Source organism: Asterias amurensis, chromosome 16 (genome assembly GCF_032118995.1).
Source record: "Asterias amurensis chromosome 16, ASM3211899v1".
In the NCBI taxonomy this organism is placed as follows: Eukaryota; Metazoa; Echinodermata; class Asteroidea; order Forcipulatida; family Asteriidae; genus Asterias; species Asterias amurensis.
In genome coordinates, this window is record NC_092663.1 from 14277220 (window position 1) to 14296523 (window position 19304).

Consider the following 19304-nt stretch of genomic DNA (forward strand, 5'->3'; position numbering starts at 1 on the left):
TCATGCTTACCGGTGCTTGGCAGAAAGTTTGTAAGCAATATTTTTGTGCTTAAGCAGCTCTATGAAATTGGGCCTGATCTCGAATGTCGTACTAAGTGATGCGTGCCATACTCAATGTTGGCCGGTGGCCGCCTGTACGTCAAATACCATCTGTGATCGTAGCTATTTTATTCGATATTGTCATGTCAAAATAAATAGTAAAAAGTTGTTTGTTTTGCCATAGATGATGGTGTCGATTGCAACAATAATACGGGGTTTTTGCATTATCTGAAATGCTTTCATTTCCAGAAAAGTCTAGTAAGCGTTGAACTCAAATTCTGTCACAATTGTTTAAACAATTTGTGAGACCTGTCAGTCTACATTGTGTAATAGAATGCTTTTAAATTTCAACACCAACAAATTGTGCCACACTCCATTTTAGTGTCGTTTATAATGTGTATCAAAGGTTGTTGAACCGATATAAGTTCAGTTTTTGTTAAAAAGGTTTACAAAAGCCCGGGATATGGCCACATAAATACATTAACAAAATTAAGTATGACGAGACAACATTCGTTCTCATTTTAATGATTTTAATTTCAGTATGTGTTTTACATATCCATATCCGAAATATTCCGGTTGTACAAATTTGAAGGTTTTAAACTAACTTGAAACCGACAAACGTGCTTAGCACATTAAAGTATAGAAGAAACGGTTTACCAGCAATGTTGTTTATATCTTTTAGATATACAACACTATTAAATATTACAACACTATTAAATAAACTCGCTTTAGAAGGCAAGACTATGGAACGCTAGGTGGCAGCAGACTTGACAGGACATTTTCCATTGTTTACGAAGTTCTGAGAATGCGCACATTTCTAAGAACAATGGATTTACATGATAAGTCTGCTGCCACCTAGCGTCTGAAAGGTCTTCCATTGAAGTATAGTTTTAGAATTAGACTAAATACACAATTTTTTAATAAGGCATGAAGGTTCACCGGAAACAAACAAAAAATGAGTTTTAGCTGACGCACAGATTTTCCAACCAAGAATACATTGTTGTGTGGTGTAATTGGTTGCATTTGGATTCTGCATTCATGTTCTGTTGTGGCAAAAATAAAATACTGGACCCATATGCCTGTTCTAAATTTCAAATAAACATGTCTAATGAGGTTATGATGTGAAATAATAAAACATTCCATCAATGTGAACATGATCAGTTTGGACACTTCCAAACGGAAGTAAAACTAATACTATCACTTTCATTCATCAAATACTGGACATCTGTTAAAAGTAGGAAACTTACGAGTTTATATGTCATTTCCCGCCATTTTCTGTAACTAAGCGGGCAGAACACGTGGCATGCTACATATCTCTGTCATGAACAATATTCATCAGTGAATCACATGAAACGTAAACTTATACATTCTTGCATTGTAGTCCACTGTCCATTTAAAGGCACTGGACACCTTTGGTAATTGTTAAAGACAAGTAGGCCTATTCTCACTCGGTGCATCCCAACAGTTACCTGAAAAGGTTTGGACTCAATATTGGTCAAGTTGCAGGAAACAAACACGCAGAAAAAAAACCACCATTATTTCTCAGGTTAATTTTTTTTTAATTTTCCTAAAAAACTACCCTACTTCAGAGAGAGTCGATATCACCCGCTGTTTTGATAAAATATCGACAGCTCTCATTTGCTCATTACCGAGTAATTTGTTTATGCTTATCGACAGCTCTCCTTTGCTCATTACCGAGTAATTTTGTTTATGCTTATTTATTTTTTGAGTAATTACCAAACGTGTTCAGTGCCGTTAAAAAAAAAAAAAAAAAAAAAATTGCCGAGTGTATGCCACCGCTGACACCAAACTGGGACAGAAATGTGTTTTAGTGATTCAGCCTGGAGTAGATTACGATACAAGAATAAAGACTATAAGTATTTACCTGGAACAAAAATATCAAGATACAAAAGCGTTACAGGGATAATGATGTTAAAAGATGATGTAATTATGAAATTAAATAAGCCCACTCATTTCTGAAACTGATGCGTTTTTTAATGGCATGACACATCATGTGATTACTGGAGCAGTACGAATATTCCGTCGAATATTCTCGACTTCCACCCCAACCCCTTAAATAGGTTAACTCTTCAAATCGATCACCTCAGATGGCAACAAAGTTTAGTTTTAAAACTACCCTAATTTATAGAAAATCTTTTTACACTACATGTATACTGTTAAATTTATTACAGTACTACATAACATAATGTACGTTTTCCATGCGCAACTTTAAATTATAACTCCCATTTTTCTGCTGCACTCTCCCGGTCAGTAGCATACGACAAAAACTATTGCCCCAGTCCACAGTTATTATATTAACTTTTTTTGTCCTGGCATATTATGCTGGCTTTGTATTGACGTTCCCTTGTATTTCGGAATATTGTCTTGCTCTGTTTTGTTTAGTTGTCATAATGCTGAACAGATAATGATAGTATTTATAATAATAACACAAATTTTGAAATAGTTTTAAGCACACTATTTCCATTTATGAGTCAGTCGGTTACTTTACGTTGTTCTTCTTTGCCGAACTTTGCTGTATTTGCTGACGTAGTTCTTTCATTTCTTGACTGGAAAACAACAAAAACAAACAAATAAATAAACAATCAAAAGTAGGTCATTGAACATAAATAAGCAAGTGTTTTGGTGATAACATGCCTAGTTTGTATAACGCTTAATTTGACTTTAATCGTAACGGTTCATAAACGTGTACTTATTTGCTACAAACTCCTTGCGAAGCCATCTTTATAGCAGCATGGAAGCACTAACGTTTCTATATAGAAAGGTTTGCGGTTACACCATGTAATAACTATCTTTAATGAGTTGGGGTGGTTCTGAAAAGAACCGTTGGTTTCAACTCGACGTTTCGATCAGTATGCTCTGATCGTCTTCTGAAGAAAGCGTTTCTATTGCCCACTTTGATGACTCAAGCGCCAGACTTCATCTTCGAGATTAAGAAAAAACGTGTTTAGGAAACGTGCCCAGTGGTATGTAAAATGGAAACAATGATCAGACACTTGACAATTTCTTCAGTTCATATCTTAACTTTAGGGTTACAAGAACTTATTTTCAGATTACACTTGTCATTAAATGGCGAGTGTAATTTTTGTTTATAACCGGTGCAGAATTTTACAGCAGTTTTGATGCTCGGTACAGGAGGGTATCACCTCCGCTGCATGGTTACAATCTTTGTACTTAATTTAGTTTTATAACTTTATGTATGCACCTTTATTCAATATTCATGAACTTTTGTTGTTGTTCAATTTGAAAAAATAAAACAAGCATACAAAAAACAAACAAACAAACAAACAAACAAACAAACCTCATATTTTCAACAGCTTTTTTAAGAAGGTCCATGTCTTGTTGTCTCTTGCTCTGATGGGCCTCCGTCACTTCCTCCATCTTGCACTTTCTTCGACAGCGCTCGGCAAGGTCACGACTTAACTCCTGTGGATTGAAAGAGATGGAACGGATTGTTAATTGAAGATATTAATGCGCTTGACAGAATGAAGAAAACTATAAACGAATGTTTACACAATGCGCTTGACAGAATGAAGAAAACTATAAACGAATGTTTACACATTGTCCTTGTAGTAAACTTGGTAAACATAAATACATAAAAAAAAACGCAGCTATAGTTATCATAAATGCTCGCATTCTTACCATGTAAGCATCGTCTGTGTCGCTCAGCGGCTGGCCTGCATGGTTCGCCTTAGGTGAAAAACAGTAAAGAGAAAGTATTAAGGTGGAGGTACGTGACGTTTGACTTCACTAAAAAAGCTCCCGATCCACATAAACTTTCATCAATGTCTTATATCGTAAGGTCGTAAGGCCCTATGGACCTTAAGTCTTACCCTTTTGACCAGCGGAGAATCCAGGATGTTGCCAATGATTGGCAGTGACCATGTGTTCCTCTTTCTAGGTATCTGGGGAAGGGGGGGGGGGCACTGGGATTTGTAGGGGCACTTAATTCCCACCCAGTCCCCCTTGGCTTCACCGCTGATGGGCTTTGCAACTGTGAGAAATTATATGTCGAATGGTCCAGTCTTGGTTACCAATGCTAGTCAGTTCGCTCTGGTTATGTTAACTGGGAAATGATTGATAAATAACTTGCGAGTCCTGTAGGAGTGGGGGGGGGGGGCGGGGCTCAGTTGCTGTACTATGGTTATGAGGTTGTCTTTTCTCTCAACCCATTACAACAATAAACACCAACCCTCGAAATTACCCCTATTTTTAATGTGGAATAGTCCAGTCTATGATATCAATGATATTCAGTCTTGTACATCAATGATAGTCAGTCTAGGATATCAATGCTATTCAGTCTAGAATATCAATGCTATTCAGTCTAGGATATCAATGATATTCAGTCTAGGATATCAATGGTAGTCAGTCTAGGATATCAATGATGTTCAGTCTAGGATATCAAAGATATTCAGTCTAGGATATCATTGATATTCAGTCTAGGATATCAATGATGGTCAGTCTAGGATTTCACTTGTATTCAGTCTAGGATATCAATGATATTCAGTCTATGACATCATTGATATTCAGTCTAGGATATCAATGCTATTCAGTCTAGAATATCAATAATATTCAGTCTAGGATATCAATGATATTCAGTCTTGGATATCAATGATATTCAGGCTAGAATATCAATGATATACAGTCTAGGAGTTCAATGATGTTCAGTCTAGGATATCAAAGATATTCAGTCTAGGATATCATTGATATTCAGTTTAGGATATCAATGAGAGTCAGTCTAGGGATTCACTTGTATTCAGTCTAGGATATCAATGATATTCAGTCTAGAATATTAATGATATTCAGCCTAGGATGTTAATGATATTCAGTGTAGGATATCAATGATATTCAGTCCAGGATATCAATGATATTCAGTCCAGGATATCAATGATATTCAGTCTAAGATATCAATGGTATTCAGTCTGGGATATCAATGATATTCTGTCTAGGATACCAATGCTATTCTGTCTAGCATATCAGTGATATTCAGTCTAGGATATCAATGATATTCAGTCCAGGATATCAATGATATTCAGTCTAGGATATCAATGATATTCTGTCCAGGATACCAATGCTATTCAGTCTAGGATATCAATGATATTCAGTCTAGGATATCAATGATATTCAGTCCAGGATATCAATGATATTCAGTCTAAGATATCAATGATGTTCAGTCTAGGATATCAATGGTAGTCAGTCTAGGATATCAATGATATTCAGTCCAGGATATCAATGATATTCAGTCTAGGATATCTGTTCAGCTCGCTCTGGGCTTTTCAACTGGGAAAAACAAGGGTCTAATTTGAATTGCTCACCTGAGCCGAGTCACTTTGGCTGCATTTACGACGGACATACCGAGTGAATCTCGTGATTGATTTAACACTCGGGATCAGGTTAAATGGAGGAGGGACAGTCACGCGTAATGACATGTATTCACTCATCAGCTTCGTACGGGCAACTTTCCATTCCACATCTGAGTTTTCCTACAAAGAAAAATCAATAAAATAATATATCAATTATTACACAATACGATCGGATCATCATCACATTGGACATGAATGGCAAGTCGTTGACATGTCACTGTCGCGGTGATAGCGAGTCGGCTCCCCACAACTATCTCGCGAGAGGGCCGATCCCTGCGCGAGACAGCTCTCACAACTACGGTCTCTAGAAATTCGTGAGTAGTCTTGCGCAGATAGTTGCGCGAGAGCCATTTCGCTATCACCGCGACAGACATTTAAAGGAACACGTTGCCTTGGATCGGTCGAGTTGGTCTTTGAAAAGCGTTTGTAACCGTTTGTTTTAAACGCATATGTTTAGAAAGATGTTGAAAAAGTACAATACAATGATCCACACAACCATGCCTCGAAATTGCACGGTTTTCCTTTTACCTCGTCGACTAACACGGTCGGCCATTTATGGGAGTCAAATTTATGACTCCCATAAATGACCGACCGTGTTAGTTCGCAAATTAAAAGGAAGACCGTGCAATTTCGAAACAAATTTGTGTGAATCATTGTATTCTACTTTTAAAACATCTTTCCAACTATATGCATTTCACTACAAACGGTTCCAAACGCTTTTTTTTTTTTTTAGACCAACTCGTCCGATCCAAGGCAACGTGTTCCTTTAACGTCCGGCACAAATCTACATGACCTCGAACCAATCTTAACACATGGAAAGTTTACGTCACAGCACGTTTATCCAATGAAATATAAGACCAGGGGTGGATTCCACAAAGAGTTAAGACTTTAAGACTTAAGACTTAAGTTTGTTATATCTCCAAGGACTAGACCTAAGTTAGGACTATACTAACTCATGTCTTTATCATTGTCTATGGATAACGTACCTCAACTCTCGTATATGTATTACTCATCATAGCTATGAGGGCATTGAGGAGTACAACAACACCCAGCAACATAAACGTGGCGTAGAGTGACGCCCCCACGAGGCTAGTAAAGTACAGGTCCTTATCCACGGTCAGGTTATGGAGTTCAATCGGGTTGAATAACGACCAGAAGAGAGACCACATCGAATTCGAAAATCTGAAAAGAGAATAACAAGACAAGATGGATTTTTTTATATATAAGTCGTCTGTAGTCACAGGAGCTCATGTTATAGTTCACTTGATTCACGTCCCGTTCTCATGCGAAAGATGGCAACTAGAAAACAAAATGTTGCTATTGTGGTTCCGAGAATGAGACTTGACGGAGTCGTGAACTTATGCGGCACAAGTTGGGATGCCAAGTTTTCTGACGTTAGACGATGGGACTGAAAATAAAACGACGCTCAAGTTGGGACTTGAGTCAAGTCTAATGTGATAGCGGTTCTTTGTGTCATATCGGTTACTGGAATGATAGCGCCATCTCGTGGCGAGTGGTTCTTGGGGTGATAATAGTTTGTAGCGACTATACATTTCGTGCCGATACAGCTGGAGCGTCTTGGAACCAAGACTAGTCTTTCGGGCAGTATGGGAGGACACTCTAATTATATCGGCAAGGAGACTTTGTTCACCCATAACTGTGTTAATTTATTCTGATAGCGCCCTCTTTAAAACGCACCTCCTTAAAGGGGACAGCATTCCAGGGGACAAACCTTGGACACAAGTGTGGCAGAAGATTCTGTCCAACGGATATTCTGCTCAACCATAGAGCCAACTGTGCAAAACATTTCTTCTGATTTCGCCCTCTTTTGAATCAAGCCTATGTTAATAATTTCCCATGGGGGAGCACAATTCCTAGTAATGTACAATATTTGTAGCTGCTCCCCACTCTTTTTTGGCTCAGCAGACAAACTTGCCAAGCATAATTTCCTGCTCAAAAGCTGGGCCCTTATCATCGATGGGGCGGGGGAAAACTTACGATAGAAACGGAGTTTCTGGACAATCCTCCTTATTTGATGCCTCCTTATTTGATGCCTCGCACAACACCTTATCCAGGGCCTCAAACGTCCGGTACAGCTGGGTCAACCCGATGGCGAACGACACCAAGACAAAGATGAAGATGACGAGGAACTTACAGACGTCTGCCATCATGCCGCGCATGGAGACGAGAAGAGGTCCAAGGGACTCCACAACCAGGAGGCAGTGAAGAAGGTGGAGAAAGGTCAGGACGTTAGCGACAGAGAAGGCGGCTTCTGCTATGAGGAGGGGCTCGTGTTGGTTCCACTCGAAGCGAGTATCACCTATCTGCATGCCGTACTGTACTGTATCTAGAAGATACAACGTTAGTTGTATTAAACGCCAGGTGGATTTGCCAGCGTGGATAACAGGATAACATATTTATCCAATGAATAAATTTATTTAATACAAAAAACGTAGTTTAATTATCCTTTAGTAATTACACTTCATGCCAGTTAGCATGTTTGTATTACTATAATATAGTAGTAATACAAAGTTGCTATGAATTTAGTTTTCGTCCCATTTTTCTTACTTCTAGAGCATGCGCCCTGGATAAACATAGTTTCAGGTTTGAGTGACCAGGGCAAGGTCGTATATCCGCTGGATATTTTAACACATAAACTGGTCCGCTGTCTTGAAGGAATTACCACATTGACTTGTACACACATGAGCCAGATTTTGTCCGTGTAGTAATAATAATAAGTTTGTATGGGTCGACAATCTGGACAATCTGGGCCCAATTTCAAAGAGCTGCTAAGCACACAAATTTCTTAGCATGAAATGTCTTGTTAAATTTGCTCAGCATGAAATTTGTAACGTGAAAAAAACAGGATTACCAACCAAATTTCCATTTGTTGCATATTGCTTGTAACAGGTATTCTGCTGTTTGCTTATCCTGAAAATCACATGGACTTTTGGTTGGTAGTCCTGTTTTTATCACGTTACAAATTTCATGCTGAGCAAATTTTTGTGCAAAGCAGCTGTATGAAATTGGGCCCTGGATGCCCGTTGGATTGTTAGCTATCAGTTCGTTTATCCCTCGGTAAATGAAAAGTAATACACTGCAATATTTACAAATGTGAGGGTTGTATTACAATGTCACTACTGGACTTTTAAGGGCCACACAATATTCTTCGATTTTTTTTTTAACAATGCATTTCATTGTCATCGAGAAATTTCACAGAAGGATGTTGGTAGCTTGGAAACCCAAAGGATAACCCCAGTTTGACTTACCAACAAGTGGTTGTTCCACTTCATCTTGAACGGTCTCCCTTAACAATTTGCTACTTGAAGGAAAAAAAAATGCATTTGTCATTTTGTTTTATAATTAGTTGCAATGTAAAGTTTGTTGACTCGAATTAATGTAGAGTAGCAAACTTATTAGGTGTTTAAATCCCCCCGCCAAAAAAAAAATAAATAATAAAAAAAAAAAATCAAATCGCATTAAAAAAAAAAACACAAAAAAACCAACAATACAACAATACAACAACCGACAAGGCAACTCAACAATAGATATAAGTACATTGGACTTTAGGTATTATATGGCGGGTTATTAATTTTAATTTGGTTTGCAGTTACACCATTATTACTATCTACTTGCAAAGTAAATAAGGCCTACGGGAACTTGTCTTGTTTCATATAGATCACGTGACCTTTGTTTACAATTTTAAAGTGTGACCTTGCACATTCTTGGGGTGTTCCGGTAGGCAAGATACTGCACTATAGTCATATGGGATAGTTGACATTTTTTTGGTCATAATTTCCACATCAATCCAAGAGTTTTGAACGTAAAAGCGGGACAAGTTTCTGATGTGCCCCATTTCATCATATCAAAAGTTGATAAGAATTAGACAGTGCAATCTCCATACAATATAAGTCGTTTTGGTTTTCTTTCATTGCGATGTGCACGCATCGTGTATGCCTTCAGAAAGTCGGTTTGGTGGTTCTTGTGTAAACATGTGACGTCATCACAGGTCATATCGTCTATAGGTATATAATAAAAAAAACACTAACACCAATCACACAATTAAACGAAATTCCTCTCACGACATCCCTCTCACAACTTACCTTGGTACTGGTAAAGTCTCCTGCAAATTCTGAAATATTGGGAACAAAATAAAAGTTAAAACAAGACATTCAGTTTTTGTCATTTACAAAAACAACGTATTCCTGAGTGATGTCATCAAATTATGATTGAATTATATTATGACAAAATTTTACCATATCAATTCATTTAATTTCAAAATGAAAATGTGGTGTGCAAGAGGAAATCGAACAAAGTCTGCCTTTCTTTATAAAAGACTCTTCTGATTTTCAATTATCAACACATTGTAATAATGCATTAAAGTCAAGCGCTAGTTGGGACAAATGTGTATTTCTGAGCATGCGCACAATTTCGAAAACAAAGTAAAGTCTGCTGCCACCAATTGTTTCCTGACGTAACTTACCTTTACGTAAGCCACGATATTGAGTGCTATGTATATCCAGTACAAGATCAGCTGAGTCACTTCAAGAAGGCTCCAGGGTTGTTTCGTCGCGTAGTACTGTATCCCAACGGTCCAAATATGTTGCACCTTTGCAACAGTCATTCCTGAAAATTAGAAGAAGAAAACAAATATTTCAACATTTCAAATTTTAGAAAAGTGTGGAGGAAAGATAAAGAGTTGTTAACAACTGATGTGTGGCTTTACACAAAAGGGGCATGTTCACAACCCGTTTTTTGATTTGCATGCATACATTTTGCGGGGACAAATATTGCGGCCAGAGGAAGTTTTTCATTACCACCATGATCACTCATCATAACACGATAAAAGTGTTTTATTGCAAGAACATACGAATAAGGATGTGAAGGAACACCTCAAAACGGGTAAAACTTCGTGAGATTTGAGGGCAACGTGCCCCTTTAATTAAGGAGCTGACAACAAGCTTGGGAAGATTTGATTCTGTTTCTAATCACCAGTGTCTGTTGGAAGAAAAAGTACACGTAAGAAGACATATACACAGGAGATTTTCTGAAACTTGATTGGTTGTATACCCACCTATGATCCAAGAAATGATAAGAATCATGCACGCATCCCAACTCTTGGTTTTGTAGTTGAGTACTCGTGTGGTTTGGCCGTTCAGTTCGCTAGGATCCGGGGGGACAACATCAGTCGGATACTGCATGGGATCCAGTGTCGAGATAACGAGGAGGAATAGAAAGTACAACCTCGACGACAGGGTCAGCATGAATCGAACAAACCTAAACGATTGTAAAAAATGATTGTAAAAACGCTGAGCGAGGAGTGCATGTTGTAGACTGCATAGATAACCGTGCAGTGACGTAAGCTTTGCATATCTGCGTTTTGATTGGTCCAATGTTTGGCCGCTGCACTTTCGGTCATCTGCATAGAGGCGATTATGGACGGGGGTTGACCTAGGCAGTATGCTTGAGGCCACTTTCACCAGCCTCGAAGTCTGACGTCAGATATTCAGGCTAGGAGAGCAAATGCTTCACATCGGAAAAGTGACTTTTTGGGAAGGGTCCAACTCATGCATGGCTTCCGTAGTGGCTACGACCGTAACGCCGAAAAAGCCTTAGTCATCAACACTATAATTTTGTAGACAACGGCTACCATAACCGTATCCAAAGACATTCGGTTCATAATCAGCTATGGAACTTTGTCAAGCTGTGGACATCTTGATTTCCCCCACACACATCATTCCCAAACCGTGGAGGGCAGGAAAAACAGTCCGGTTCCTTTTTCGTGCAATGGATATTATCATACATTACTATACCGTGGATTTATGAAACATGACCAAGGATTCTGTCCCCATGAGTTTTCGGAGTGTACCTCTTTGACATAAAAAGTGAAACAAACTTACGGTCTCTTCATCTGAAGACGGACATTGTCACTCGGGATGAAGGTGTAGACGAGACACGGAATGAAGAAGAAAGTCACCATGAAGACATGGAGCAGAGCGGTCTTAACCCACGGCCCTCCATTGAGATGATCGTGGTACGGTGACGAGAGCTGCCATTGGGATACCATATAGTCCTGGCAACTCGGATGGCTCACAAACTGCAAAAAGAATAATGAGAATGGTTTAAGTTTATAACTTTAATAATGGTGTTAAATCAACCAAATTAATGTTCTTATTAATGGTGATTGCTTTGAGCTGGTTGCCTGTAATTTGCCTCATAGGAAATGGCCTTAAAGGTTTGCTGTTACACAAAGTTATAAATGAAACCTTGTAATCTTTATAACAATAATTTAATTGGAAAACATAATTTGGTACAGTCCTGAGTATTTTTAAATTGATTATTATCTTTACAAATAAGTGACCTATATGTGGTCGTTCCTGAAGACTATTATTTGTGTGTACTTTTAATTGCATCAATAATGTTTCCCTGTTCGTCAGCAGTAAACAATTCTGTATAAATGACTATCTCTAAATGAGATGGGTTGGGGTCGTTCTGAAAAGAAGCGTTGGTTTCCACTCGACGTTTCGATCAGTTTGCTCTCGTCTTCCACAATTCGAACATACACCCCCTCATGATTCAGCCGCCAGAACTAGAGTTTCGTTTTGTAAACCACTCCACCACAAATATACACATTCCTAGTTTTATCTTCAAGCAAAGTCTTACTTCTTTGAAGCCCACATCGATAGCTTGCTGTATTCTCAGCGGCACGGAGGGATGAGGTGTGTTTTTCGCTCCACCATTCAGGAGCAAGTCGACCTCCTTATCATCTCGGGTCAAGTTCAACATCCTGACGCTCAGAGCTGAAAGCTTAGCTCCAATGTTCTCACATAGTTGTTTTGATCGTGGCACCTTGATATTGTGAAGGTTTCATCAAAAACGTTGAGTTAGTGTTGGTTTATAGTTTTTTTTTGGGGGGGGGGTCTGATTTGGTTTTGTTGTATTGTTTAAAAAAACGTTGATTTGTTGTTTGTTTTTATTTGTTTGTTTGCCCGATCTGTGTTCTGTTCTATTGCTGTTTCCCTGCTGGCCAGCATTGCGTTCTGATTTATGAAGCTTGTGGAATGTTCTAAATTGAACTTAACGTGTACTTGAAACCAAAATGTCTTTTCAATTTTGTTTTCTGGTTTGGTTGTGTTCTGTTGAAACTAACTCTTTACTGGTGAGCAATGCGTTTTGATTCGTGAAGCTTGTGGCATGTTCTTTAAGCTCAACTTAATGGGTACTTGAAACCAAAGTAGGCTATGTTTACATCTATTATTGACCCCATTATTTTTGGAAGTGCAAATGATTTCTTCGAGTTCTCAATGAGCACACCGTTCAACTAAAATGTAGTCTTCGAAAAGGGAGATTTTCTATTTCATGAACACTGCTAACCATTAGCAAAGTAAAAGGCACGCTAGCTTGCTGCCGGTTCTTGTGAAAGCAGATGGGTGAGGCAACAAAGTAACTCCATAACATTATGCAAACGCAAAGGGCCCATTTGTATGAAGTTGTTAGGCAGAAAATACCGCTTAACAAATTTCTTTGCTAAGCGAAAATTGAGTCAGGCACCAGCCACAACAATGCAAACTTTACGTAATTTTGGCTGGTAACCTATTTCTCATGGGCAGTACTATTCTGTGCTAAGCAAGTATTTGTCCTATCAGGCTTCAAAATCATTTCGATCGGGAAACCCCCCCCCCCGATGTTTTATCAAGAAATTCTTACATGGAAGGAGTTCTGAAGCTGCTCAAGACTTTTACCCAGCTCAAAGATCCTTTTCACCGGGTCCTTAGAAGTGATAACGATGTAGGCGTTGTCGCTGTTTGCCTCATACCAGTGGATTGACGCCAGGAAGTTCCCATAGCTATCTTTACAGACTCGCTGTTGTAGTTCTTCTAGTGGCGGTATCACTGCGCCGTGTTTGATCAACGTCTGGTAGAAAAAAAAAGTTAATTGCATCATTCACGGACAGTGGAGGATTAATGGTAGACTGGTCCCCTGCATAAAGACAGGTACCGGGTATACAAACACATTGATTTTATTGGGTACAGCGATTTCATTGGATAAACGTGCAGTGACGTATAAGCTTGAAATATCTGTGTTTTGATTGGTCCGAAGGGATGTTTGTCAGCTACATTTTCGGTCGTCTAATGCATCTTGCGTAATGTTTGTGTATGCGTGTAAGTGTACAATCATGACTTTTGGGACGCTAGGCGGCAGCAGGTAAACGATTGTTCTCGTAATGAGCACACGGCTGCATAGAGAACTACGTAGACCTAAACAATGGACACTTTCCTGGTAAATCTGCCGCCACCTAGGGTTCAAAAGTTTCCCATTATCATCTTGCGAGGAAAAATATACGGTACAATACAAAAATCAAAGTAAGCCCACGTCGTGTTTGCTCAAAAACATTTAATATTTATTATATTAATGAGCTGTACCTTAACTGTAGAGACGTTGTTTTCTAGTCGTGCTGCTAGAAGTAGTGGAACCGTTGTCACTGGCCATCTGTGGGTCTTCGGATATCGATTAAGAACCTCTATTTTGGTCTGCAGAGAAGGTTTACAGAATATAATATGTTGCAGAAGTTGTAAAATAGTTTCAATATTGTGTCGGTAATTTTTGTTCTGACAGTTTTCTCAAATGATTTATTCCATTGAAAAAATAAATACATTATTCAAAAGGGAAAGTTCAAAATGCTTGATAATTTTTAGGGGACGCTAGGTGGCAGCAGACGTCGATATTGTACTCGGGCACAATATGCCCATCTCACCCCGTTGGGTCTATATACTGCCATTACCACACCAAAGTGTAACTTCCCCAAAAGCAAATTATACCAAAAATTGGTTTAAAATCTACCACTGACTGTTTTCGACAAAAATTTTCCCTAGAGTTGATCTATACTTACATCAGGTGGTAGGTGATCACACATTGTGTCTATCGCATGAGTACTGTGCGTCTCAATAGCATGGAGTAATGCATCCTCGGGGTCAAGGGTCAACTCACACAGGCACTGGATCATATCTGACCAAAGTAAAACAAAAATGCGATGAGATTGAGGCTTTGTCCGAATTGGTGGCTTCAGCTACGGCTACGGCTCGATTTCCGCGTCACCATGCGTTGAGGTATAGGACGTCCTTAGCAACACCCTAAGCAACAGCCGTAGCCGCAATACCGGGATGCGGCCTTACATTCATTAAAGGCAGTGTACCCTGCTTGTAAGAGTGAAAGACTAGCCTTCACAGTTGGTGTATCTCTCTATATGCATAAAATAACTAACCTGTGAAAATTTGACCTTGATTGATCGTCGAAGTTGCGAGATAATAGTGAAAGAAAAAACACCCTTGCCACACGAGGTTGTGTGCGTTTAGATGGTTGATTTCAAGACCTCAAGTTCTAAATCTGAGGTCTCGAAATCAAATTCGTGGAAAATTACTTCTTTCTCGGAAACTACGTCACTTCAGAAGGAGCCGTTTCTCACAGTGTTTTATACCATCAACCTCTCCCCATTACTCGTTACCAAGAAAGGTTTTATGCTAATAATTATTTTGAGTAATTATCAATAGTGTCCACTACCTTTAATATAATAATACTAGGAAATCAATCAATCAATCTGATAAAAGGGACATTATTTTCTGAAAGCTCTGGCACAACTACAGCACGATACTTAAAGACACTGGGTACCTTTAGCAAAATTTCAAAGACCAATATATGCTCATTTTGTGTCCCAACGTATGCATAAAATAACAAACCTGTGAAAATGTGGACCCAATGGTCATCGGATTTGCACGAGAATAAGATTCGAAAAGGCACCATTGTTTCACTTAATTTTGTTTGTTTTCAGAGGCCTAAAAAAGGCTTCGGGCATGAAGTATTTTATTATTTGGCTGAGAAATTACCCCTTTTCTCAAAAACTACTTTACTTTAGAGGGGGCCGTTTCTCACAATGTCTTATCAACAGCTCTCCATTGATTGTTACCAAAGTAAGTTCTTATGCTTAAACAGCTACCTGAGCGGAATGTTTTCAACAGAAATTGTATTTTTACTTGTTTATAATGCACTTGTTCACCATTTTAATGTAATTTTTATTTGTGTACACTTCTGAACTTTTCGTAATTATCGACTAAAAAATCAGGCCCCTACCTAAAGGTTTTTTGAAAAACTAAAAACACTTCTGCCGTTGAGAGCGGGCGTCAAAGGACAATGCCGCTGACGTCATTTGTGGGAGTTTGCTTTGTTATACATCCACGCTGCAACAAAGCGGCTTTATCTACTTATGACGTTTTGAGAGTGATTACGTAACGGGGCTTTTCGCAAATCTCGCAGAAAAGCTCTGGACAAGGGCATACAAAATGATTGTTTTTTTTACACAATTGAAACCTATTTATAATAATATGACTCGATTTCCTTATTCATCGAAAACATTTTAAGTGGAATACAGCAAAGTTCACGACTTGACATTTTCGTTCAAGCAGGTCTTTAAAAAACTGTTTTGAGTAATTACCTATAGTGTCCAGTGCCTTTAAACCACACATACGCATTTGAGATAATATGGATGGTGTCCCGTTTCAAACATAATATTTAAAACAAAGCCGTAAGCCAGAAACCAACCAGTGTATTGTACAGCAAAACCTACTCAGCTGGAAAAAGGTCAGCTGGGATATGCTGTTAAAATCGAGATGTCCTTAACACAATACATTATGCTGTAGCGCCAAATGAACTACCAGTATGTTTTTTTCTCAAATAAGTATAGTTCACAGCTACTTTTCCATGACTTGACACATACAATTCCTGACAAACATTGTTAGTTAAGCCAACATAGTTGTTGTTTTGTCAAAGACATTCCCGCCAAATTGATGGGATTTGTTCAAAGTGTTGAGGGGAAAAATCATTTTGATTTATTAAGAGGAATGAAGAAGTGGACACTATTGGTCAAAATAAATATACGCATAATGGAACGAGTAATGAGGAGTTGTTGACAGTATAAAACAATGTGAGAAACGGCTCCCTCTGAAATAACGTAGTATTCGAGAAAGAAGTAATTTTCCACGAGTTTGATTTCGATACCTCAGATTTCGAACTTGAGGTCTCGAAATCAACCATCTAAACGCACACAACTTCGTATGACAAGGGTGTTTTTTTTTCACTATAATCTCGCAACTTCGACGACCGATTGAGCTCCAATCGACCGTTATTTTATGCATATTATTTTGAGATACACCAAGTAGGAAGACTGCTTTGACAATTACCAAAGGTCTCCATAGTGCCTTAGAGTTCTGACCTATCCGGTGTATATAATAACCACATGCTTTCCAAGTTAATGCCTAAACTTGGTGATAACGCCAAAACTAGTTTAGAAGATTTAACGCCAAAAGTTTTTTAACAAGTTTAACGCCAAAACTATTTTAGAATGACTTTTCACTCGAAGGATCTGCCTTTATTATTATTTGGGCAGCCACAAATCAGAAAGCACATACCATAGAATTTTAAATCGAATGCAAACATTTGGAAATGTTTGACTCGATAATGAAATTGAATGGTTGGCCAGCTCTTGCTGATGGCTCTTACGAAATTGAATGACACTTGCGGCCTACTGAAATTGAATGATCTTACTTGACCAGTTGAATGATACACAGGCTGATATTGAATTACTCCTTTATTCTGTTGAATGCTGATTCAACGGAGCATTCATTTTCAAACAAAAATGAATGAGCCAGGATTGGGTTATTGTGTTTAACTGGCCGGGAAAACTAGTAAAAAGCGCATGCTTTCCAAGCCTATGTATAGGGGAAACCCCCAAATGAGCACCCCACGGGTCGCACCTGACACCCTACACTAAAATAGAAGACATAACCTACCGTAGTTATCTTGATCAATGGCAATGACCATTGCCGGTCTTCCAAGTTCATCTTGCACACTGGTATCAATGCTTGGGTCTTCCTCAAGAAGTTTTCTAACTGCACCTACGGCGTCTTCCCCTACAAGCTAAAGTAATAATTAGTCGTTATGAAATAAAATTTACTTTTTAAATTTCTCAAAATGATATACTTTTTTTGTAAAAAATTGTAAAAAAGAGGTTGTATGTTTCAGAAGGTCTCCAACAAAATTTAACCAACTTACCTTGAGAAACTGGGTGCAAGCGGGAGGGTCATCTGGGCAAGCTTTATGGTAGGAGAGCGGCTTCTGTGCCTTTAGTGGGATAGCTTCTGACTGGTCTTCATCCATAATTTTCGCGTGTGATAACACGAGGTTGTGCGAGATTATATATACCTAGCTCACAATCTTCTCTCACGCCAAATCAAGAGCGAAGATCTTCAACATTGGTTCAATAACGTCTGGTGGTGTGTTGTCTATAATATATAATAATCGATAAGTCTATAATCAACATGGCATATATTATATTATAAATATGATTTCAATAGAATGTTGAGAGCAAATATTATTTATAAGCAGACTTTATTCCAACCTTAAGTTTACTATTAAATATACTAGCTATGCCAATATCTACGTTGTAACTTAGTTGTTTTCATACTGTTTTTTTTGTTCTTCGTTTTGTTATTGTGTGAGTGGGGTCTCTACTCGACAAGCTGATGCTTCTTGGAGACCTCCATCCTCACACAAAGCCCTATTTTACTTATGTTTTATTTAATTTTGTATAAAAATGTAAATTACATCACTTTTCTTTGTGTGTGGTAAAAATAAAAGAAATGTGTGAATGAATAAGCATGAGCAGTGCACCATCAGCCAGAAACAGATTAACAATCCACCATAAAATGGCTATCGAAACTGACCACTATCAATTCAATAAACCACAGGAAAATCAAAACTCTCACTATAGTAAATCGTCATTAATCTCGTTCATTCACCCTTCAACCAATAAGGACTGTTACAAATTGTCCTTTGTCCCAAGAACCCTCGGTGAATGGAACCGCCTACCAGTATGTATAATAATTAAGAGAAGCACCATCAATAGACTCAGTCAAGACTAGGCTAGATACAAATATAAAAAAAAATCATAAGTGGAGCTCACCACTATTTGTTGTCTACTTGCCACACCACATCTGCAACATATATATTTTCCGTGAAAAATTTGTCGCAGTATTCGACAGATAGAGAGCTCGATGGGTTATACACCGATGTCCGCCATGTTTGTTGATGTTTGTCATGTCTGTCCCTTCGGTCACTTACTCTATGGTTTGTCTAAATAAAGGTTGTACTGGAGTCCCGTTATAAAAAGCCTTCTTAACACATTTTACTTGCCTGACTGCCAGTAAATAAAACAGTGTGACCTTGGAAGGGTTTAAAACGACAAGTTTCACAGAATCAATACTTTAATGCATGGCTATCGTATTAAGTGAAAAAGAAAACAAAATCGTAATAATTTTTGCTGGTATGTGTGTCACTGGGATGAGCAACAATGTTATTTCAAATTTAATACGGTATTCAGCCAGACAATATTGTTCAGTAGTTATTTTAAAATGACTTTACGTTGGAATTACATGTAAAGGCATGGATGAAGGGTATAATCGATTTCAACTAACAGTGAAAAAAGGCTTTACTTACAATTGCAAAGTAGCCTACCAACGGCTGTTTCATGCAGAAGATAATTATTTCCGTCTTACCATGATACGGCAGAACTGGGTAGGTGGGGCGCCATTTATGATGTTCGTGCACCATGAGGTTTACATAAATAAAGTTCGCAGATTTCACTCAACTTTACGCCATGGTTAAGTAAACGCTTCTCAGATTCGAATTGGGGGATATAAAGAGTGAAATTTGGGGTCCTGTGATTTCTGAAGTCACTTAAACCATCTCTGTAATAACTCTTCTATCAGCACAATTATTACTATTCATGTAATGATGAAATCATTTTTCTTTAATACTGACTTGACAGTGATATCG

The 19304-nt window shown here is 38.3% G+C and overlaps 1 protein-coding gene across 1 annotated transcript; it reads right to left on the reverse strand.

Annotated features, from left to right (window-relative positions):
* Nucleotides 1-592: 592 nt before the first annotated feature.
* On the reverse strand, nt 593-18582 carry LOC139948805 (transient receptor potential-gamma protein-like). Its single transcript, XM_071947141.1, has 18 exons — nt 18433-18582; nt 17523-17752; nt 17261-17387; nt 14311-14426; nt 13844-13951; nt 13128-13334; nt 12084-12269; nt 11321-11517; nt 10495-10697; nt 9904-10046; nt 9524-9552; nt 8690-8739; nt 7419-7767; nt 6407-6602; nt 5373-5540; nt 3700-3747; nt 3359-3483; nt 593-2606 (listed from the first exon to the last, which is right to left on the reverse strand). Exons 2-18 carry the CDS (start codon nt 17625-17627, stop codon nt 2540-2542), a joined length of 2424 nt encoding a protein of 807 aa, XP_071803242.1. The 5' UTR covers nt 17628-17752; nt 18433-18582; the 3' UTR covers nt 593-2539.
* Nucleotides 18583-19304: the final 722 nt, after the last annotated feature.